The 19,915-nt window shown below is 33.9% G+C and overlaps 1 protein-coding gene across 1 annotated transcript; it reads left to right on the top strand.

The window, feature by feature from the left end:
- The first annotated feature begins 245 nt into the window (after positions 1-245).
- Positions 246-11,783, top strand: LOC100260625 (disease resistance protein RPV1). Its single transcript, XM_010666787.3, has 9 exons — positions 246-913; positions 6,549-7,647; positions 7,745-8,041; positions 8,141-8,839; positions 8,935-9,507; positions 9,778-9,917; positions 10,287-10,392; positions 10,948-11,258; positions 11,364-11,783. The coding sequence occupies exons 1-5, from the start codon at positions 435-437 to the stop codon at positions 9,445-9,447; spliced, it is 3,087 nt and encodes a 1,028-aa protein (XP_010665089.1). The 5' UTR covers positions 246-434; the 3' UTR covers positions 9,448-9,507; positions 9,778-9,917; positions 10,287-10,392; positions 10,948-11,258; positions 11,364-11,783.
- Positions 11,784-19,915: the final 8,132 nt, after the last annotated feature.

Raw genomic sequence — 19,915 nt, 5'->3', positions numbered from 1 at the left:
CCCCGAAATTTCCCTGCGGAGAAAAGGAGGTTCCCCAAAAGTCAAGAAGATTCGAACAAAATTTGGGCCACGGAGTTGAAACCGTGTGAGATCATTAACTAAGGTTGTTGCCCTACCACATTTGGAGATTCAACTTAGCAAATGAGTCTCGTACACGTTCAAGTTTTATATGCTAATAAGAGTATACTAGAAATTGAGAAGGAATCATTCCTTCAGGATTTCTATTTTTTATTATTGGTTTTTTCTGAGACCACATGAAATGAATTTAAACAAAAGGCTTTATTTTATTGCTGCCGGCTTCGGGCATTTCCTGCCTCACATGGAAATTTCTTGGCTGGTACCAGGAGGCTTCTGGGCTCTCCCTAAACAGCTCGAATGTCAACCCTCTTGGCTCTACTAAAGCAGAAGTCTCCGATCTCCATACATGTTTTTCAATGGCTTCAACCAGCGCAGGAGATGCCTATTCTTATCAAGTGTTCCTGAGCTTTAGAGGGGCCGACACCAGAAAGAATTTTACCGATCATCTCTATACAGCTTTAGTTGCCAATGGAATTCGCACCTTCAGGGATAATGAAGGAGTGGAGAAAGGAGGAGAGATTAAACTGCATCTCATCAAAGCTATTGAATTGTCAAGGATTTCCGTTATCGTTCTCTCTAAAAATTATGCTCATTCTAAATGGTGTCTTGAGGAACTCTTGAAGATCGTTGAGTGTTTAAGAGAAAGGGGACAGATAGTTTTGCCGGTTTTCTATCATGTGGATCCCTCCCAAATTCGGAATCAAACAGGGGTTTATAGTGAAGTATTTGCCGATTATGAGAGAAATGCAGATCAAACCAAGAAGGAAATGATACAAAAATGGAGAAGCGCACTAAGAGAAGTAGCCAATCTGGCCGGATACGAGCTACAAACTGAGTAAGTACACTCTTCCTTGACTTCCATATAATTTTCCTTCACTTCCATATATATGCGTGTGCGTGTGCTTGTGCGGGGGGAAGGGGGGAGGGATTAGGCCATGCCATAACCTGCTCAGAACAGAAACTGTGTGAATTATCTTCATGGTGTGGATGAGGGCCTACACCAAATCTTCACTCCACAGTTTCTCTCTCTAGGCTATTGTGGAATACTTCGATAAACAAGGTTACTGGTGAGGGAATATTCGGGAAAAGAAAAATAGGAGATGATTAACCACCTGAAATTTAAGCCAAAAAATTGTTTGATGATACTCACAATATTTTTCATCCGGCTGCTAGTTTTTGCTTATATATTCTTCTTTCTTTAGGTTATATTTCATTGCTAGAAAGTATTAAAGGAAAGAAAAAAGATATTAAAATAATTTTATATATTTGTTTTTCTTATAAATAATATAAAAAAACAAAATATAGTTAAAATTAGTTAGAAACTTATGTATTTTTAAAATTATTTAATTTTTATATATAACTTAAAATAATTAAAATGAGTTGGAAGTAATATATAAAATAATTTATTGACTTTAAATTTATTCTTTCTTTCCCTTTATTTTTTTTTCTTTCCTTTTACTTTTCTTTTTATTTTCTCTCAAATTTCACAAGAACCCAAAAATAACCTTAAAAATTATTAGTGTCTTTGTTTATTTACAATTTTGAAAAATAAAGAAATATTAAATATGAAGCAATATTAATTTTATTTTTAATTTTTGGTATTCATAATAAACATGATGAATAAGAGGAGGTAAAGGGTTATTTTTTTAAAAAAAAAAGTTAAATCAAATAATGTAAAATTTAATTATTTTGAGACTAATAAAATATCTATTCTCTTTTTTAAAAAAAGCTTTTTCATTGATTTTTAAAACTTTTCCTAATAAAAAAAATAAATGTAAAACATAATATGTTAATTCTTAATTTTAAAACATTAATGAGTAAAACAATAAATTTTTAAATAATCTTTTCAAGAAAAGATTTAAAATTAAGCTAAAAATGAATTTTTAATGTGTGGTTATTTAATTTAGTATAAAAGTAATATTTATTTATATATTTAAATTTAATCTATATTTCTTAATTAAACAATAAATAATAAAATATGATAAATGTAAGAGTCTTTGTGTATTGGCACTCCCATGTCAAAATTCTCATTGTGTTTCACCTAACTCAATTGCTTAAAATCCTCCCTCAGACTCGTTTTTTCCAAATTGTTCATGATTAAAGATTGCTAAAGGAGACGGTAAGTGTTTTTTAGGTGATGGATGATATCAAACATTGATCAACCAAGTTCTAATTTTTTAATCTTCTATTAAAAATTGTAGTTGAAGCTCAAAGGTGTCAAACTTTGTGCTTAAAACATTTGGATCATTTACTAATCAATCAAACTAAAGGGTAATAGTTTCTATTGTACCCAAAATTTAATAGTCTCGTTTGATCAATCAAGATTCAACCACATTTGTGAAATTTGTTTGTTGGTTTGCTTTTTATTTTTTATTTTAAACAAATCTCAATCGTTTGATGGGTTTTAAAACCCTAGTATTTAAGTCATATCTCCAAAGAAGGGAGACATAGTTATGAGAGCTAGGTGGCTTCCCTTGAGCTTCAAGCTCTTTACCTATTTTGTGTGTGTTTAGTTTAAAAGAAAATAAAAGAAAATTTTATAGGTGTTAAGCTGAAAATCATATTTTGAGTGAGAATTTTTTTTTTTTTTTTAAATGAGTTGATTTAGTGTAGGTTACATCCGTCCTCTCATATTCATCATATTTGGGGTAAAACCCAAATTTCTTCTTATATGGATTCAAGAAGAGGTTGAGATCAAGCTTGGTATAAACTACAAGTATGCTTCGGAAGAAGAAAGTGGGTAGTTAAAGTTTGAAGATTTTAGGCAAGTGGTTCCAGAGAGGATAGGATAGGTAAATCTGTACTCAGTTAATTTTCTTTATAGAAGATGTTTTTTACTACTTGTAGGTGCATGGTTTTTTTTATATCTTTGAAGGTTTTGCATATTAGATGATGTTATTGTCTACCTTTATCTCATCTTTTCATTTGTTTATTTTAGCTTATGAAATTTCCATTAATTTAATATATTGGTTGATTGAGGTAATGAGCTCAATTTGAATCATTTAATCTTTAGAATAATGTGAAAAAATGTCTAACTTGGTTTTTATGTTAATGGATATGAGAAAATTTAATTTAAATAGTTGAACTGCTTTGTATATCTTAATATTTGTAAAACTTTTTAATATATTAGAAAATTTAACATAATAAAAAAATATATTCAAGTAAGGCAATTAAAAAATATATTCAGGATGAACTGTTAGAATAGGCGGACGTCTTCTATTTAAATCAATAAACATATATTCCAGCAATTAAAATATAATTGTTAGAATAAAAAAATGATAAGTTTGATAATTGAAAAAGTAATTACCAAGTCTTATCAAAGACAACCAAATGTAGTCTTTCACATCTCCTTAAATATTTTTCTTTTTTTAATTGAAGAATAATATTTCAAAGGGTTAACATTATCAAATATGAACCTTCAAATTAGTCTAAAAATTAATTTTAATTAAGGAATAATATTGTTAAGGGGTCAGATAAGTTAGAAGAAAGTCTCAAGAACTCTTCAAACCTTGTGTTTGATATTCAAATACAATATTAAAAGATTCTTTAATATCAAATTTAAAGTTTCTAGGACATGTCAATGGAACAAAGTTGAAGAGATTGCTTTATAACTTCAAGAGCTCTTCAAGCCTAGTGTTTGATCTTCAAATATAAGATTCAAATATTCTTCAAATTCAAATTTAAAGATTCAAAAATTCTTTAAGAATGAGTTTGAAATTTGAAGAACAAGTTCTAAGATACAAAAACAAGTTGAAAGATTTGAAAATCATATTTGAATATTTGAAGATCAATTTCAAATTGAAATATTAAGTTTTAGGCATCTTCAACATTAGATTGGTCCAAGCCAGGCCTAAGAAAGACCAAAGTCCAAGCCAAGCCCAAGACTCATCAAGATCTAAGATTGACCTAAGACACGTTAAGTTCAAGATACACCAAGATCTAAAGTAAGTTATGGCCCAATTCAAGTTCTTTTTCATAAGAATCATAGGATCAAAATAAAGATTGTATCTCATTCCTTATGTTAATCAAATTTTAGTTTCACTATATCTTTTTCGATAAAATAAATTTGTGTGTATAAAAAAGAGTGCATAAAATTAAAATAATTTCTTCATTAGTTAATTTTTTAAAGACCATAGGGAAGCCTATATAAACTCCCTTAGGGGTTTGGAGTTTTAGTTTTTGTCATGTATCTTTCCGAGAGTGAGAGCGAAACCTGATCACTCTCAAGAGAAATATAGACAAACCCATCCTTCTTTTATGCTAAGTTCCATGAAGGGAGAGATTAGGTGGAAAAATGTTAGGTAGATGAGATATACAACGACTATCATGGATTCGACATCTTCTCTAGATTGGATTTGATCAGGGTATATCAAGATCACAAGTATGTAACTTTAGTCTCTAGATCTAGAACATATTATGATTTTTATTAATACTATTTTGCTAAGTTAGATCTAGAGAGCCTAGGATGAGATTGCATGCACCCTATAAAATCTAGGGTTAGGGAATAGAGTAATCCAAAATTCCTAATAATATTATAATATCTCTACTGAGAATACATATTGTCACTTACCCTAATCAATAATGACCCATTCTTTAGGGAATATATGTCTACCTTAGGGTTTCATTTATAGGTCAAAGTCACTAAGGATTTTAGGACTAGCTCAATACTCTCTCAAGGTTGAAAGTCCATACAATATGGTAGCTAGGTGAAATCATGACTACTTGATAGACAATGTCATGATTAATCGTAGGTCTTATTGAATGTATAATCATATGCACTGGTATACTCACCATAAGAAAATCATCTTAATGTCCAAGACAAGTCATCCCTTCAATTAAAAGGTAATCTACCATAACCTCAAATGGATTGCTTAATTCCATGAATCGGTTGTGAACAATTCATCAACTTCCAAGGAGCCCATGACTTGGATCTTCCATAACTCCTAGTACACCCAAATCATGTATAATGCAAGTGATGTATGTCTAAATGCTTAAATAAATATTAATATAAACATGGATAGAATAGTAGAAACTAAAATCTCATTTGCTAAATCAAGTCATGCTTTTTAGGGCTTTATCCCATCACAATAGAATGGAAGGCTTAATTGACCACTTAATAATACACTTCTTGCAACTTATAACCCTTAGGCAATGTTTAAATCTTTACCTTCAGTTTGTAGGGGTTGACTTTAGTTTGAATTCATGACTTTCCTAGTGAATCCATGCATTCCTTTTTAGAATTGTGTTTAGTGTTTTCCTAATACTTGTGTTTTTCTAGGCAACAATGAGATATGAATTCATTACCTAATGTATAAATATTAGGCGAGGAGACATGTTAGGAATATGTTTAGTGCTTTAGTGTAAAACTAGTTCAAATTGAATGCTACAATGATGCAACAACACAGATAGCCTTTAAAAGGGGGTAATTGGTAACCTCAAGCCTTTACAAATCTTTTCATTCAAAGAAGTCAATTAGTATGAAAGAAGTTGTTACCAAGGCTTACAAATATGCTAGTCTTAAGGAGGATGTTGCTACAACAACTACAAAGGTACAAACAAAGAATGAAAGAAAGGATAGAGAAGTGAAGAAGACTATTATTAATAAGATAACCTGACAAGATAGGGGAACTATTGCATGATGGAGAACATTAGAGTAAGGAAAGGACTTCAAAGCAACATTTATAAAATTGGAAAGCATACTGCACATACTTGAGAAAAATTTGCTTAAGACTTTTAAATCTCATCCATAAGAGACTAGAAATTGTATTTGGACTACTTATCCAAGTATCCTTTTATCCTATAATTATCAACCTTAGGAATTAAATTTTTAAATCTTATTTCACCTTCTTTTCTTCTCAAACATGCACAACCTATCTGATACTATAAAACATTACAAAAATATTAATACACAAATATTATGGAAATCATGGAATCAACTTAATGATTTTTTTAACACAAGGAGTTCCCCATCAAAAAGACATTCTAATCAAGGAAGACATTACTTGATTTTTCAATACAATCTATTTTTGGGGTTCCTTATATTTTCTTGAGAATTCAAAAACCTTTTTCTTTATAGATTCAAGGGTTATCTCTTAATTCACTCATCCTTCATTAAATGTATTACATTGAATTGATATCTTGCATATTTAACTCTCTTAAAAGAATCTAGTTTAAGAATACATTATAAGACTACTTATTTCTCTCTTCAAATGATGGTTTTAAGTTGTCATGTGTGTAACATTCCTAACAAAATTGATATCATTTCCTTTGGTTTCAAAATTTCCATTGTCTAGTATAACTAATAAATGAAAATTTAATGTATTTAACTAGGTAATTAATTAACTCCATCCCCTTACTTGCCAATTTTGTTTACTCATAATTTAGTTGTCATTATTAGAACTAAACACATTACTTATAGTTTTTTACACATTTTTACTTGTCATATGTTTTATTATGCTTACATTTTTTAGGTACGAGTCTGAGATTGTTACAAGAATTGTTCAAGATATTTTGAGTAAATTGATGTACGAGCACTTACATGTTGATGAGAAGCTAGTCGGAATGGATTTTCGATTGAAGAGATTAAATTCATTGATAAGTGTGGATTCAAAAGATGTTCGCATGGTAGGAATTTATGGAATTGGTGGCATAGGGAAGACAACCATTACTAAAGTTTTTTATAATCAAAACTCTCATCAATTTCAAAGTAGCAGCTTTCTTGCAAATATTAGAGAGATTTTCAAAGAAAATCGTGGTCTACTTCGTTTACAAAAGAAACTTCTTCGTGATGCTCAAGTATTGGGAGTAAATGAAAAATTAACAACTTTTGATGAAGGAATCAATATGATCAAAAGTAGACTTTGCCATAAAAAGGTACTTGTTGTTCTTGATGATGCTGATCATTGGTCTCAATTAAAATCCTTAGTTGGAAAACGTGACTGGTTTGGTGAAGGAAGTAAAATCATCATAACCACTAGGAACAAACATCTATTAATTGAGCATGAAATGGATGAATTGTATGAACCGCCAATGTTAAATACAAATGAAGCTCTTGACCTCTTTTCTGAATACGCCTTCAGAAGAAATCATCGCCATGATGATTACCCATCTCTTTCTAATCGTATAATATATTATTGCCAAGGTCTGCCATTTGCTCTTAAAGTTTTAGGTTCTTCTCTATTTAGCAAGACACACGGTCAATGGAAAAGTGAATTAGATAAACTTGCTCTAGAACCTAACATGGACATTATAAATGTACTCAGAATAAGCTATGAGGGACTAAGTAACACACAGAAGAACATATTTCTCGATATTGCATGCTTCTTTAAAGGGGAGTACAAGGATTTTGTGATAAAAATATTGGATGGTTGTGGCTTCTTTGCAGAGAGTGGAATAGGAGTTCTTAATGATAGGTGTCTTGTCACTATTTTAGATAGAAAGTTATGGATGCATGATTTGATACAACAATTGGGTTGGGAAATTGTTCGAGAACAAGGTTATACCAACATTGGCAGACGTAGCCGGTTATGGAACTTTGTGGATGTTCAACACATGTTAATAAAGAAGACGGTACTATTCATGCATACTTACATATGTTACAACTTTAGTGTGTTCATGTTGGTTTATGTATACTATGCTTTTCTTATTCTCCATTCTTACTTTTTAGGGAACAAATGCAATTGAAGGCATATTTCTAGACTTGCCTAAATCATGTCAAATCAATTTTACAACTGAAGCCTTGGCAATGATGACTGAACTCAGATTACTCAAAATTAAAAGTACTTCTGATTACTTTGGTCACGTAAATCTTCCCCGAGACTTTGAATTTCCTTCTTACGAGTTAAGATATCTCTACTGGGAGGGATATCCATTAGAATCTTTGCCATCAAAATTTCAGGGGACACACCTGATTGAACTCAGCATGCATTATAGCCTTGTAAAAGAACTCTGGAGAGGGGATGAGGTAAAGATTATTATTTATTTATATGTATACCTTCCTTTCTAAGACTATCAAATTAGTCACAAATGCTAGTTCATTCAAGAAGGTTTTCTCTTGTCACAGCTTCTTTTTCCGAATTTAACAGTCATCGAACTCAATCAGTCAAAAGGACTCATACGAACTCCAAACTTTTTGAGCACACCAAATTTGGAGAGACTAATTCTTCAAGGTTGTACAAGTTTGCTTGAGGTTCACCCGTCCATTGGAGATTTGGAGAAGCTTCATTTGTTGGATTTAAAAGACTGCAAAAGTCTTGAGAGTGTTCCAGACGGCATTTGCAAACTGAAATCTCTTGAAACTCTTAGTCTTTCTGGTTGTTCTCAAGTCATGAGATTGCCGAAGCACTTCGGTCCCTTAAAAAATCTTAAAGTATTGTCACTACATGGCTGTTACAATTGCGAGGAATTGCCTTCTTTATTAGGTTTATGTTCCTTAAATGAATTAGAACTGAGTCATTGCTTTCTTCGGAATGATGCAATCCCAGTTGATTTTTGGTGCTTATCCTCATTGCAAAAGTTAAATCTAAGTGGAAATAATTTTACTGTCATACCAGAAGGCATCACTCAACTTTCAAAGCTAAGAGTCCTTCAATTAGGACATTGCTATATGCTTCAAGAAATGCCACAACTTCCATCAAGTATTCAAGAAGTAGATGCAAACAGTTGCATGTCCCTCAGAAATTTATCAACTCCATCAAGGTTTGCTAGGGAAGCTATATCGCCAACAAAAACACTCATGGAAACTATATTAGAGAGGATTCAGGTTGCTCTCTCTCTCTCTCGCTCTCTCGCTCTCTGTTTCCCACCTTCTTTTAGCTCTTTACTGATGTGTCAAATGTTATGATATTTTCATGGCAGTACTTTGTCCCAGACAACGAATTCTGTATCCTACTTCCAGGAAAGGAAGTTCCGAACTGGTTCAATCATCAGGCTATTGGATCTTCAATAACAATAGAGTTGTCTCCGGATTGGTACTACAGTAACTTCTTGGGATTTGCTGTCTGCTTTGTTTTTACAGGAAAGCCTGCAACACATTCTGAAATATCATGTCAGTCAAATAATTTTTCATTTTTCTACTCCTATCCGGACCCCCAGACTGCGTTTAGTTCATACCATGTGTGGTTGGCGTATCAGCCTCGCTCTAGAGTTGATATTTGTCATCCTGATGAATGGACTGACATTAAGGCTTCATTTGAAATCAATGGTGTTCCGGATCTGATCCAAAAGTGTGGGATTTGTCCTATATACGCTCATGATCACAAAAAAGACAGTGATGATACAGAATATCCCGTAAAAGTGGAACTGGTGTCTCATACTCTACCAAGCTCCCATCAATGGACCGATGATTCAACTCAAGGGAAAACGCCTTGAGGAACCACAATATCAATATGCTCCTTGAAGGATGGATCTCTATGTTTTCCCTCCCAATTGGTAAGTTACCTTTCTTTTGGGATTTTGAAAAAAAAAAAAATACTGTTTGAAAAAAAATACAGCAATTTAAAAAAGATATATATATTTATTAAAAAAATGGCATTTTTTAAACACTTTACAAATTTACGGAACTTTCAAGCTCAACATGAAGGGATTGACCATTTTTCCAGAGGTTTTTAATCCAGAAAAGTTCAAGATGCCTGACATAGACAAATATGATGGAACTGGTTGTTCGAAGACTCATCTGCAGCTGTTTTTTCTCAAATCTAGGTTCTATGGGGCTCACTCAGAAGCAGATGGTCTTTACTTGACTAGCTCACAGCTTCCCCTGCCCTGACTCCAACGGATTGAGATGAAACTACTTCTTCTGCCCATAAGGAGACCCCGTAGTAAGCAACCTTTGCATAGAGGTAAGTTCTAGCTTTACTAGACAGCGATCTTTAGCTTGTCTCCTATTTTTTTATGTAAGTTTTTATGGAATGATCATCGGCGGTTAGAGCACTTTTTTGTCTTGAGCTTATACTAAATGAGGTTAATCTAACATTTTATGATTTATTTTACTTTTTGATAGGTGTTTCTTTTTTTACTTTATGTTTTTCCCCTGAAGCGACATTGCTTACAGCAAATCTAATTGAAAGTTGTTTTTGAAGAGATAACTTCAGTTGAATTTTCACTGTACTTTTTTTTTTTCTGGAAAATCCACTTTTCCTTGCATTGCTTTTCTTCCATTTGGGTTTGTTTTGCCTTCACTCCAACACTGATATCCACATGGCCTGCAGGGCGAAGTTTTTGAAACTTAACAACATATGGGGCAACTCATATGATGCGTACAGATGCGGTTGACAGCCATGAGAGTAAGGGGTCCTAAGCAGACAATATGCATAGGTAAATACCAACATCATTTGTTAGATTCAAAAAGTGATTTTTTTTTTTTTAAATAGCTTCAGAATTACAGTATGCACATTGGAAGTACTGATTGTTTATCTAAAAGATTCATGGTGTAAATAGTCTTATAGTCCCAAAGTCAGTTGACTTCCATTAATATTTCCAAGATTCATATCACATTATTTTTTTATATCATTTATATACGTATATATGTTATCAGTTTGATGGAAATTGCTTAGTAGTATCTAAGGAATTCTAAACAAACCTGGTTGATTCAAATCATTTGATTGATGAAATGTCATAATTTGCATTGGTAGGGGAAGCTTGTGAGTATTTTTATAACTACCAAAAATATATAAAATGTCCCCTTGGGTCTTTCCCAGCTGTTGGAGCACTAGAACTCACTTTGTAATTAATGGATTTTTATATCATATTCTTTGGAAATTGAATAGATCTTCTGGTCATGCCAAATTCTACTTGATCTATATTTGTTTCCAGGACATTGAGTGTAATATTTGGTCTAACTTCATTTTTCTACTCCTATGGGGCCCCCAGTCTGCGTTTATATCGTACCTTGTGTGGCTGGCATATCAGACTCGCTCTAGAGTTGATATTTGCCATCCTGATGAATGGAATTTGTCCGGGTCTGATCCAAAACTGTGGGATTTGTCCTGTTGACGCTCATGATCATAAAGAAAGGCAGTGATGAGAAAGAATGTCTGGTGAAACCTGAGCTGGTGTCTAATACTCTACCAAGCTCCCATTAATGGACCTATGATTCAACAACCCAAGAGCAAACGCCTTGAGGAACCAAAATATCAATAGGCTCCCCAAGGATGAACCTCTATGTTTTCCATCCCAATTCGGTAAGCTACCTTTCTTTTGCAGTGCCTTTCTTTTCATTTTTATCTGTTTTTTCTTCACATTTTAGGGAGTTACTCCAACACTCTGGTATCCCACATGATCTGCAGGGAGAAGTTTTTTTGAAACTTGTAAGAGGCAAGTCGTGATATGCATAGATATGGTTTACAGCCATGAGAGAAAGTCGTGGTAAGCAGAAAATGTAAATAGGTAATATCAAACACAGTAAAATTTTGTTCCTTATTTAGTAGCATTGTTGTAGTATGTGGCTCATATTGAGGGAAAGACATATATAGAGAAAAATGGGCAAATGTCGGAGTGGAGTGAAGCGAACGACATCATTTGGCATTTAAACTTGTATTTTTATTGTTAAGGGTGAACGATAGGTTGGGAGGTGCGAGGGGCAACGACCCTCACGGTACAGTTCAGGGGTATTTTTGGAATTTCATTACTTAAGGGTTAGTATAAATACCCTTTTATGTAGCCCTAATTTGACATATAGTGAAAGTCTTCTTCCCTGTTCCCGTGGACATAAGCAATCTGCCGAACCACATTAAATCTGTGTGTTTTCTTTTCGTTTTTCTCTAATTTTTCACAAGGAATCATTGCACGAAAATCAACAATCATCATTTGTTAGATTCAGAATTACAATATGCATGATAGAAGTACTAATTGTTTGTCTGAGTGAATTATGGTATAGATTATCTTATATATAGTCGAAAATTCAATTGATTTCCAATATTTCTAGTCCATGTCAACTTATTCTACAACATCATTAATAGAGGGATATTATCGTATGATGGATATGCTCACTACTACCTAAGAAGATCTAAAAAAACCCGGTTGATTCGAATCATTTGACTGATAAAATGTCGTAATTTACGTTAGTTTGAAACCTGTGAGTATTATTATAACTACCTAAAATGAATAAAATTTCTCCACCCAGTAGTTGGAGCACTAGCACTCACCATCAATTTGAAAGAACATAACATTCTATAAGCACATTTGTTGTTGATAATCGAATAATCCACTTTGCTTTCTCGAGGCCTGTGATGGACGAAATGTTTTCAGTTCCACCTACAACAGCTACTACATCTTTTATAAATTGCAGTCATTTTGAAATTAAATTTGATTGATCAGCACCATAGTCAAGTTGTATTTTAGTCAGCTTGGCTATGTTTTGAATGTGTGCTTTTCAAAGTGTTGGGTTCCCTCGTATATGAGGGATTGGGCCCCATATACTTGGGGACCAAGTCAATTACATTAAAAAAAAAAACATAAAAAGAAAAAAGAAAAAAACAAGAAAGAATAGAAGAGAGAGAAAAAACGCATTTGCCCAAATTTCATCAAGAAGTTGATCCCACTTCATTTATGGTGTGATCGAGTTTAAATTTGGAGGAGAGGTTTGAAACTTGAGTAGCTACAATTTGAACGGTGGAGATCAAATTTTGAGCTCGGGAACTAGTATTACTACCCTTTGAACAGTAACGACATTTTTTGGTATACTTTCTCCAATTTTTCTTTGTTTCTTTTGCTAAGAGAGATTGTATAATCCAAGGTTATATGTTCTCTTGATGTATTTGGAAGCCTCTAGAGATTATTCTAAAGAAGACAGGTGTAACCCATTATTGTTGATAGTGGAAGTTTGAATTGGACTAGGTCCCGTGGTTTTTCCCTTCGCATTGGGGGGTTTTCCACGTAAAAATTTTGGTGTCTGATTTATTTTTTTGTTACATGATTTATTTATTTATTGTTGCTAGTTGCTATTACCTATTTAATTTTGCACAAATAAATGGTAGAAAATTTCTAGTGTTTGTTGGAATATTGCGAATTCACTCTAACAAGTGGTATCAGAGCCAAGTTGATTAGCAGTGGGATCTCTTGTGTGAATTAAAAGGAGGAGGCTGGTAGTGGAATGATTAAACTCAAAGCTCTTAATTATTCAATTTGGAATACTAGGATTGATGATATTCTGTATTGCAAAGAGTTGTTTGAGCTCATTGAATGTAGGGGTTATAAGCCAGTTACTACAACTGAGGATGAGTGCAAGAAATTAAATAGGAAAACCATTGGACATATTAAGTAATGGCTTGATCAGAGTCTCTTCCATCATGTAGCCAAGGAAGTTGATGCATATAGCCTTTGGCAAAAATTAAAGAGTCTTTATGAGATAAAGACTACACAGAACAAAGCATTTATGATAAGAAGGCTTGTGAATTTAAAGTATAAGGATGGTAATAGTGTTGTAGAGCATCTCAGCAATTTTTAGGGACTGTTGAATGAGTTGTCTACCATGAAGCTTGAGCTAGATGATGAGGTACAGGCTTTACTTTTGTTGAGTTCATTACCAGACAGTTGGGAAACTCTGGTGGTATCCTTGAGTAATTCAGCCCCAAATGGTGTGATAACTGACAACATGGTAAAAGACAACATGTTTAATGAAAAGACAAGAAGAAAAGAGTTAAGTATTTCCTTTAATACAGAAGCACTTGTTACAGAGAGACGGGGGAGAAGTAAAAGCAAAAAACCTTCCAATGACTATAATCATGACAAGTCAAGAGCAAAGTCAAAGTCCAGAAAAGAGATAAAGTGTTTTTATTGTGGCAAGTCAGGGCATATTAAGAGAGAGTGCAGAAAATTCAAAAGAGAACAGTTTAAAGGAAAAGGTGAATAACAGAAAGAAGACAAAGCCATTGCAGCAATTGCATATGATGGTGATACGATCATTGTTTGTGATGATGCCTATGTAAACCTTGCATGCCAGGATTCCACTTGGGTGGTTGATACAGCAACATCGTTTCATATCACTGCACATAGAAATTTCTTCTCTTCCTATACCAATGGCAGGTTTGGTTGGGTTAGGATGGGAAATGAAGCAAAATGTGAAATTGTTGGCATGGAAGATGTAGAGCTAGAAACTAGCATTGGGTGCAAATTGGTTCTGAAAGATGTTAAACATGTTCCTGAAATGCGATTTAGTTTGATCTCTGTTGGGAAGCTTGATAATGAGGGCTACCATAGTCACCTTGGAAAGGGTAAGTGAAAGCTTTCTAAGGGTTCTCTTGTTTTAACTAGAGGGGAGAAAAACAATACCCTCTACAAGACAGAAGCAAGACTAGTCAAGGGAGAGGTGAACATTGTTGAGAATGAAGCCTCTATTGAGCTATGGCATAAGCGGCTTAGTCACATAAGTGAAAAGGAACTTCAAGTTCTTGCCATAAAGAAGCATCTACCAGTTAAAGGTACGTCACTATTACCTTGTACACATTATCTGTCTGGAAAGCAAAGTAGAGTTGCATTTCATAGATTTCCTTCACATAGAAAACCAGATATTCTTGATTTAGTTCACACTGATGTTACTATGCAAAGTAATACTCTTGGTGGTGAACTTTATTATGTGACTTTTATTGATGATCATTCAAGAAAGGTGTGGGCGTATGCTTTGAAATCCAAAGACCAGGTACTTGATGTATTCAAATATTTTCATGTGAAGGTTGAGAGGAAAACTGGCAAGCAGTTAAAATCTGTCAGAGCAGACAATGGTGGTAAATATAGGAGGCCATTTGAGAAATACTACAAAATTCATGGCATCAGGCTTGAGAAGACGGTTCCTAAGACCCCGTAGCAAAATGGTGTAGCTAAGAGAATTAATATAACCATCTATGATAGAATCAAGTGTATGCTCTCTCATGCAAAATTGCCTAAGTCTTTTTGGGGTGAGGCCATGAGGATAGTCGTTGATTTGATTAATCTGTCTCCATTATATCCTTTAAAGGGTGATATTCCAGAGAAGGTTTGGACAAGAAAATTTGTTTCCTTTGAGCACTTGAGAGTGTTTGGCTGCAGGGCATTTGTTCATGTTCCTAGAGACAAGCGGTCCAAGCTTGACAGCAAGACTAAATAGTGTATCTTCCTAGGTTATTCAAATGAAGAGTTTGGGTATAGGTTATGGGATCCAGCCACCAAAAAAATTATAAGAAGCAGAGATATTGTCTTCTTTGAAGATCAAACCATTGAAGACTCGGATCGAGTTAAAAAGCCAAAGCCTTTCAGTGAAGAACAGGTTGATTTGGGTCCAATCTCTTCTACCTCTGTAAGACATAATGAACACAGGGAAGTTGTGCAAGAAGAACAGGTTGATACAGTTAACAGAAATGATGAGTCTACAGTTGATGATGTAGAAGAAAATCCTACAGTTGAGAATGATGGCCTAGAATAGCAGCAAGAACAAGCTACTTTGGAGTTGCTTACTGAAACAGACTTAAGAAAATCTACTAGAGAGCGTCAACCTTCCAAAAGGTATACTAGTGATGTGTATTTGTTGCTTTCTGATGGGATAGAGCCATAAAATTATCAAGAGGTTCTGTTGCATGATGAGAAAAAATAAAAAATAAAATGGTTGAGAGCTATGCATGAAGAGATGAAAGCCTTGCATAAGAACAACACCTATGAATTGATGAGATTGCCTAAGGGTAAGAGAGCATTGAAGAATAAATGGGTACTAAAAAGGAAGTCTAAACCAAACAAATCACAACCAAGGTACAAGGCAAGATTGGTTATGAAGGATTTTAGTCAGAAGAAAGTCATTGACTTTGAAGAGATTTTCTCGCCCGTGGTTAAGATGTATTCGATGCGAGTTATGTTAGGCTTGGCTACCAGTATGAATCTAGAGATTGAACAGCTTGATGTGAAGACTATTTTCCTCCATGGTGACTTAGAGAAGGAAATATATATGGAGCAACCAGAAGGGTTTACAATCAAAAGCAAGGAACACTTAGTGTGTCGATTGAAGAAGAGCTTGTATGGTCTCAAGCAGACACTGAGACAGTGGTATAAGAAGTTTGATTCCTTCATGGTTAAGCATGGGTATGATAGAACTGCTTTTGACCATTGTGTATTTGTGAAGAAATTCTCTTATGGAGAATTTATTATTCTCTTGCTATATGTAGATGACATGCTAATTGTTAGTCATAATACTAGTAAAATTGATAAATTGAAAAATGAGTTGAGCAAGTCCTTTGAAATGAAGGACTTAGGGCTTGCAAGTCAGATTCTTAGTATAAAGATTTCTCGAGATAGGACGAATGGAAAATTGTGGCTATCTCAAGAAAGCTATATTGAGAAGGTTTTAGACAAGTTCAACATGGGCAAGGCAAAACCAGTGAGTTCTCCACTTGGAAGTCATCTAAAGCTAAGTTCCAAACAAAGTCCTTCAAGAGAGAAAGAAAAAGAAGAAATGCAAAAGGTGTCTTATGTATCAGCCATGGGTAGCTTAATGTATGTCATAGTGTGCACGAGGCCTGATATTGCTCATGTTGTTGGAGTTGTCAACGGGTTCCTTTCTAATCCTGGCAAAGAACACTAGGTTGTAGTGAAATGGATTCTTAAGTATCTGAGGGGTACTTCTAAGACATGTTTATTTTTTGGGACTGACAAACCTGTGCTTGTAGGATGCACCTATGCAAATATGGCTAGGGATGTTGATTCTAGAAAGTCTACTTCTAGTTATTTGATCACTTTTTTAGGGGGAGTAGTGTCATGGCAATCAAAATTGTAGAAATGTGTTGTTTTGTCGACCACAGAGGCTGAGTATATTGTTATCACTGAAGCTATAAAGGAGTTACTATGGACGAAGAAGTTCCTACAAGAATTGGGTCTACAGCAAGAAAGGTATCTACTCTATTGTGATAGTCAAAGTGATATTCATCTCAGTAAGAATTCAATTTTTTACTCTAGATTCAAGCATATTGATGTGAGATATCATTGGATTTGTGATTCACCAGAGATGAAATTGTTTTGCCTTGAGAAAATCCATACTGATGAGAATGGATCAGATATGATGACAAAACCAATACCTACAGAGAAGATACAATTCTGTAGAAAACAAGTGGGCTTGGTAGAGCCTCTCACATAGTCTAGAGGAGGAGATTTGTTGGGTTCTCTCATATGTGAGGGAGTGGGCCCCATATGCTTGGGGACCAAGTCAATTACATTAAAAAAATAGAAAATAAAAATAAAAAAACAAGAGAGAAGAGAAGAGAGAGAAAAAAACACATCTGCCTAGATTTCATCAACAAGTCGATTCCACTTCATCTATGGTCCAATCGAGTTGAAATTTGAGAAGTTTGAAACTCGAGTAGCTACGATCTGAACGGTGGAGATCAGATTTTAAGCTCATGAACTAGTGTTACTACCCATGAACAGTAACAACATTTTTTGGTATACTTTCTCCAATTTTTCTTTGTTTCCTTTGCCAAGAGAGATTGTATAATCCAAGGCTATAAGTGCTCTTGATGTATTTGGCAGCCTCTAAAGATTATTCTAGAGAAGATAGGTGTAACCCATTATTGTTGATAATGGAAGTTTGAACTGGACTAGGTCCCGTGGTTTTTCCCTTGGCATTGGGGGGTTTTCCACGTAAAAATTCTGGTGTCTAATTTATTTTTCTGTTGCATGAGTTTATTTATTTATTACTGCTAGTTGTTATTGCCTATTTAATTTTGCACAAAGAAATGGTAGAAATTTTTTTGTGTTTGTTGGAATATTGTGAATTCACCCTAACACAAAGATTAACGGATTTTAATGTCTTATTCTTTTGAAATTGAACAAATCTTGTGGTCATGCCAAATTCAACTTGATCTATATCTGCTTCTAGCCCATTGATTGTACTATTTGATCTATTTTTTTTCCAAAATAAAACAAAAATCGAACTTTGTAAAATAAGTGAACATGCAGCAATTAACAATAAACGAAACCATTTTTTGATCAACAATGCTTTCTTAAATTACACTATGTTGGAAATAGAAATATTTTATTTAAGAATGCACATGCAAGTATGTGTTTGATATTGATACAACTTGGTTAAGGAAGATGTGCTACAACTTGGTTAATGTTTTGTCTCTTTGTTTTTCAAAAGAGTAAATTATAGCAAAGAAAAAAAAGTTCATTAAAGTCAAATTAGAATAAGAGAAAGTTTAAGAGAAATGTAGGGACGTGGAATTCTTCATCATGTGGCAAAGTTAAAAGAGTAATGCACTACTTTCGTGCATTGCTTGCCAGGATGCCATTATAGGACCCATCGCGCTGCAACACAACAGATGTGACTAGGTTACTAACAGCATCATACCAAAGAAATGGTCAACCACTTTGGGATGACAACCTTCGCTCATAGAAAGTGTGACCACATGCTCACAAAATACGACCTTGCATGATAGGGCGATCAAATAACTATATAATGGTTATGACCATCGCATTAATCATGAGTCTAAACCCTAAAGCCCATTCCATAATAATTACATCATGTTCAAAACCTTGAAGATAGACATGATGAAAATTATTTAAGATGATACATAACCAATATCTTCATTTATTACCCTCCCATAATTTGTTAGGATAAAGCTCTTAAAAGTGTGGCATGATATAATAATAATAATAGATTTATTATTTACTATTAAGATGCTAGTTTCCCAATTTTATCTATCTCATTCATGCATTACACTCTCTAAGCATTCAAACCTAGCATTATACATGACTTGGATGCAATAAGAGTAGCAGGGAAGATCTAAGTCATGGGTTCCTTACAAGTAAATAATTTATTCATAATTGTTTCATGGATTTAAGCAATTCATTTGAAGTTGTAATACACCATCTCTTAATTTGAGGGATAACTATTCTTAGTCATCAAGATAGCTTTCCTATAGAGAGCACACTAGTTTCTATGGCCAAATATTGGACAAGACCTATAGTGACTCTTGACATTGTCTATCGGGTAGTCATGATCTCACTAAGCTTTTATACTATAGGGGCTCTCAAACTTTAGAGGATATTATGATTGTGTTAAAGTATTTAGTAGTTTCAACCTACAAGTGAGACCCTAAAATGGTCATATATTTCCTATGGATTGGGTTATTATTAATGAAGGTTGGTGGCAACAGGAATACTCAAAATAGGCACCATGATATCTCATGGGTTTGAGACAATGTGTCCACTTAGGTGATCCTAAGGACATATGATCAAGAAATCTATAACTATAGTTTTTTCTTAATTGGAACTTGACATATGCTCTCTGTGAGTTGTAGTATGTTAATTAATCACATAATAAAAAGGACTTGAGACTTAAGGATTATAGAGGTAATCTTAAGAGGTTAATAGCATTGACCTCATTAGATTACAGACTCTAGTTCATAGGAAGCTTGCATATATTGGACAGTAGGTCACAAATCTAAAGTCGTTGTAATATCATAAGATACTAGAGTGCAATTGTCTCTTTGTAGTAGGATGTTGAATTCATTTCAAAATTGGATTCTAAGGGAGCTAGGAGATCTAAGTTCTTGTATCTCATTATAATATCATAGGATACTAGAGTGCAATTGACACTTTATAGAGGAATATTGAATCAACTTTAAAATCTGATTCTAAGGGAGCTAATAATCTCTTATGGGTTTCAATTGTCCCACTCAAGCTCATATTCCTTGATAACACACTTATTGAGGGGTATTTCAATTCTTTATTCACATGTGTGTATAAGGGCATTTTGGTAAATAAGTAGTATTGCATAAGAACTTGTGACTATTCTCTTTAGATTAGGTTAATTGATTAATTGGAACCCAATGAGGCTAATTGATCAATTAAGACCTAAGTGAGTTGGATTAAGTAACCAAAG

Source organism: Vitis vinifera, chromosome 18 (assembly GCF_030704535.1).
Source record: "Vitis vinifera cultivar Pinot Noir 40024 chromosome 18, ASM3070453v1".
Lineage (NCBI taxonomy): Eukaryota > Viridiplantae > Streptophyta > Magnoliopsida > Vitales > Vitaceae > Vitis > Vitis vinifera.
Note: the sequence above shows the minus strand (reverse complement) of the source record. Positions and strands in the feature narration are given on the sequence as shown.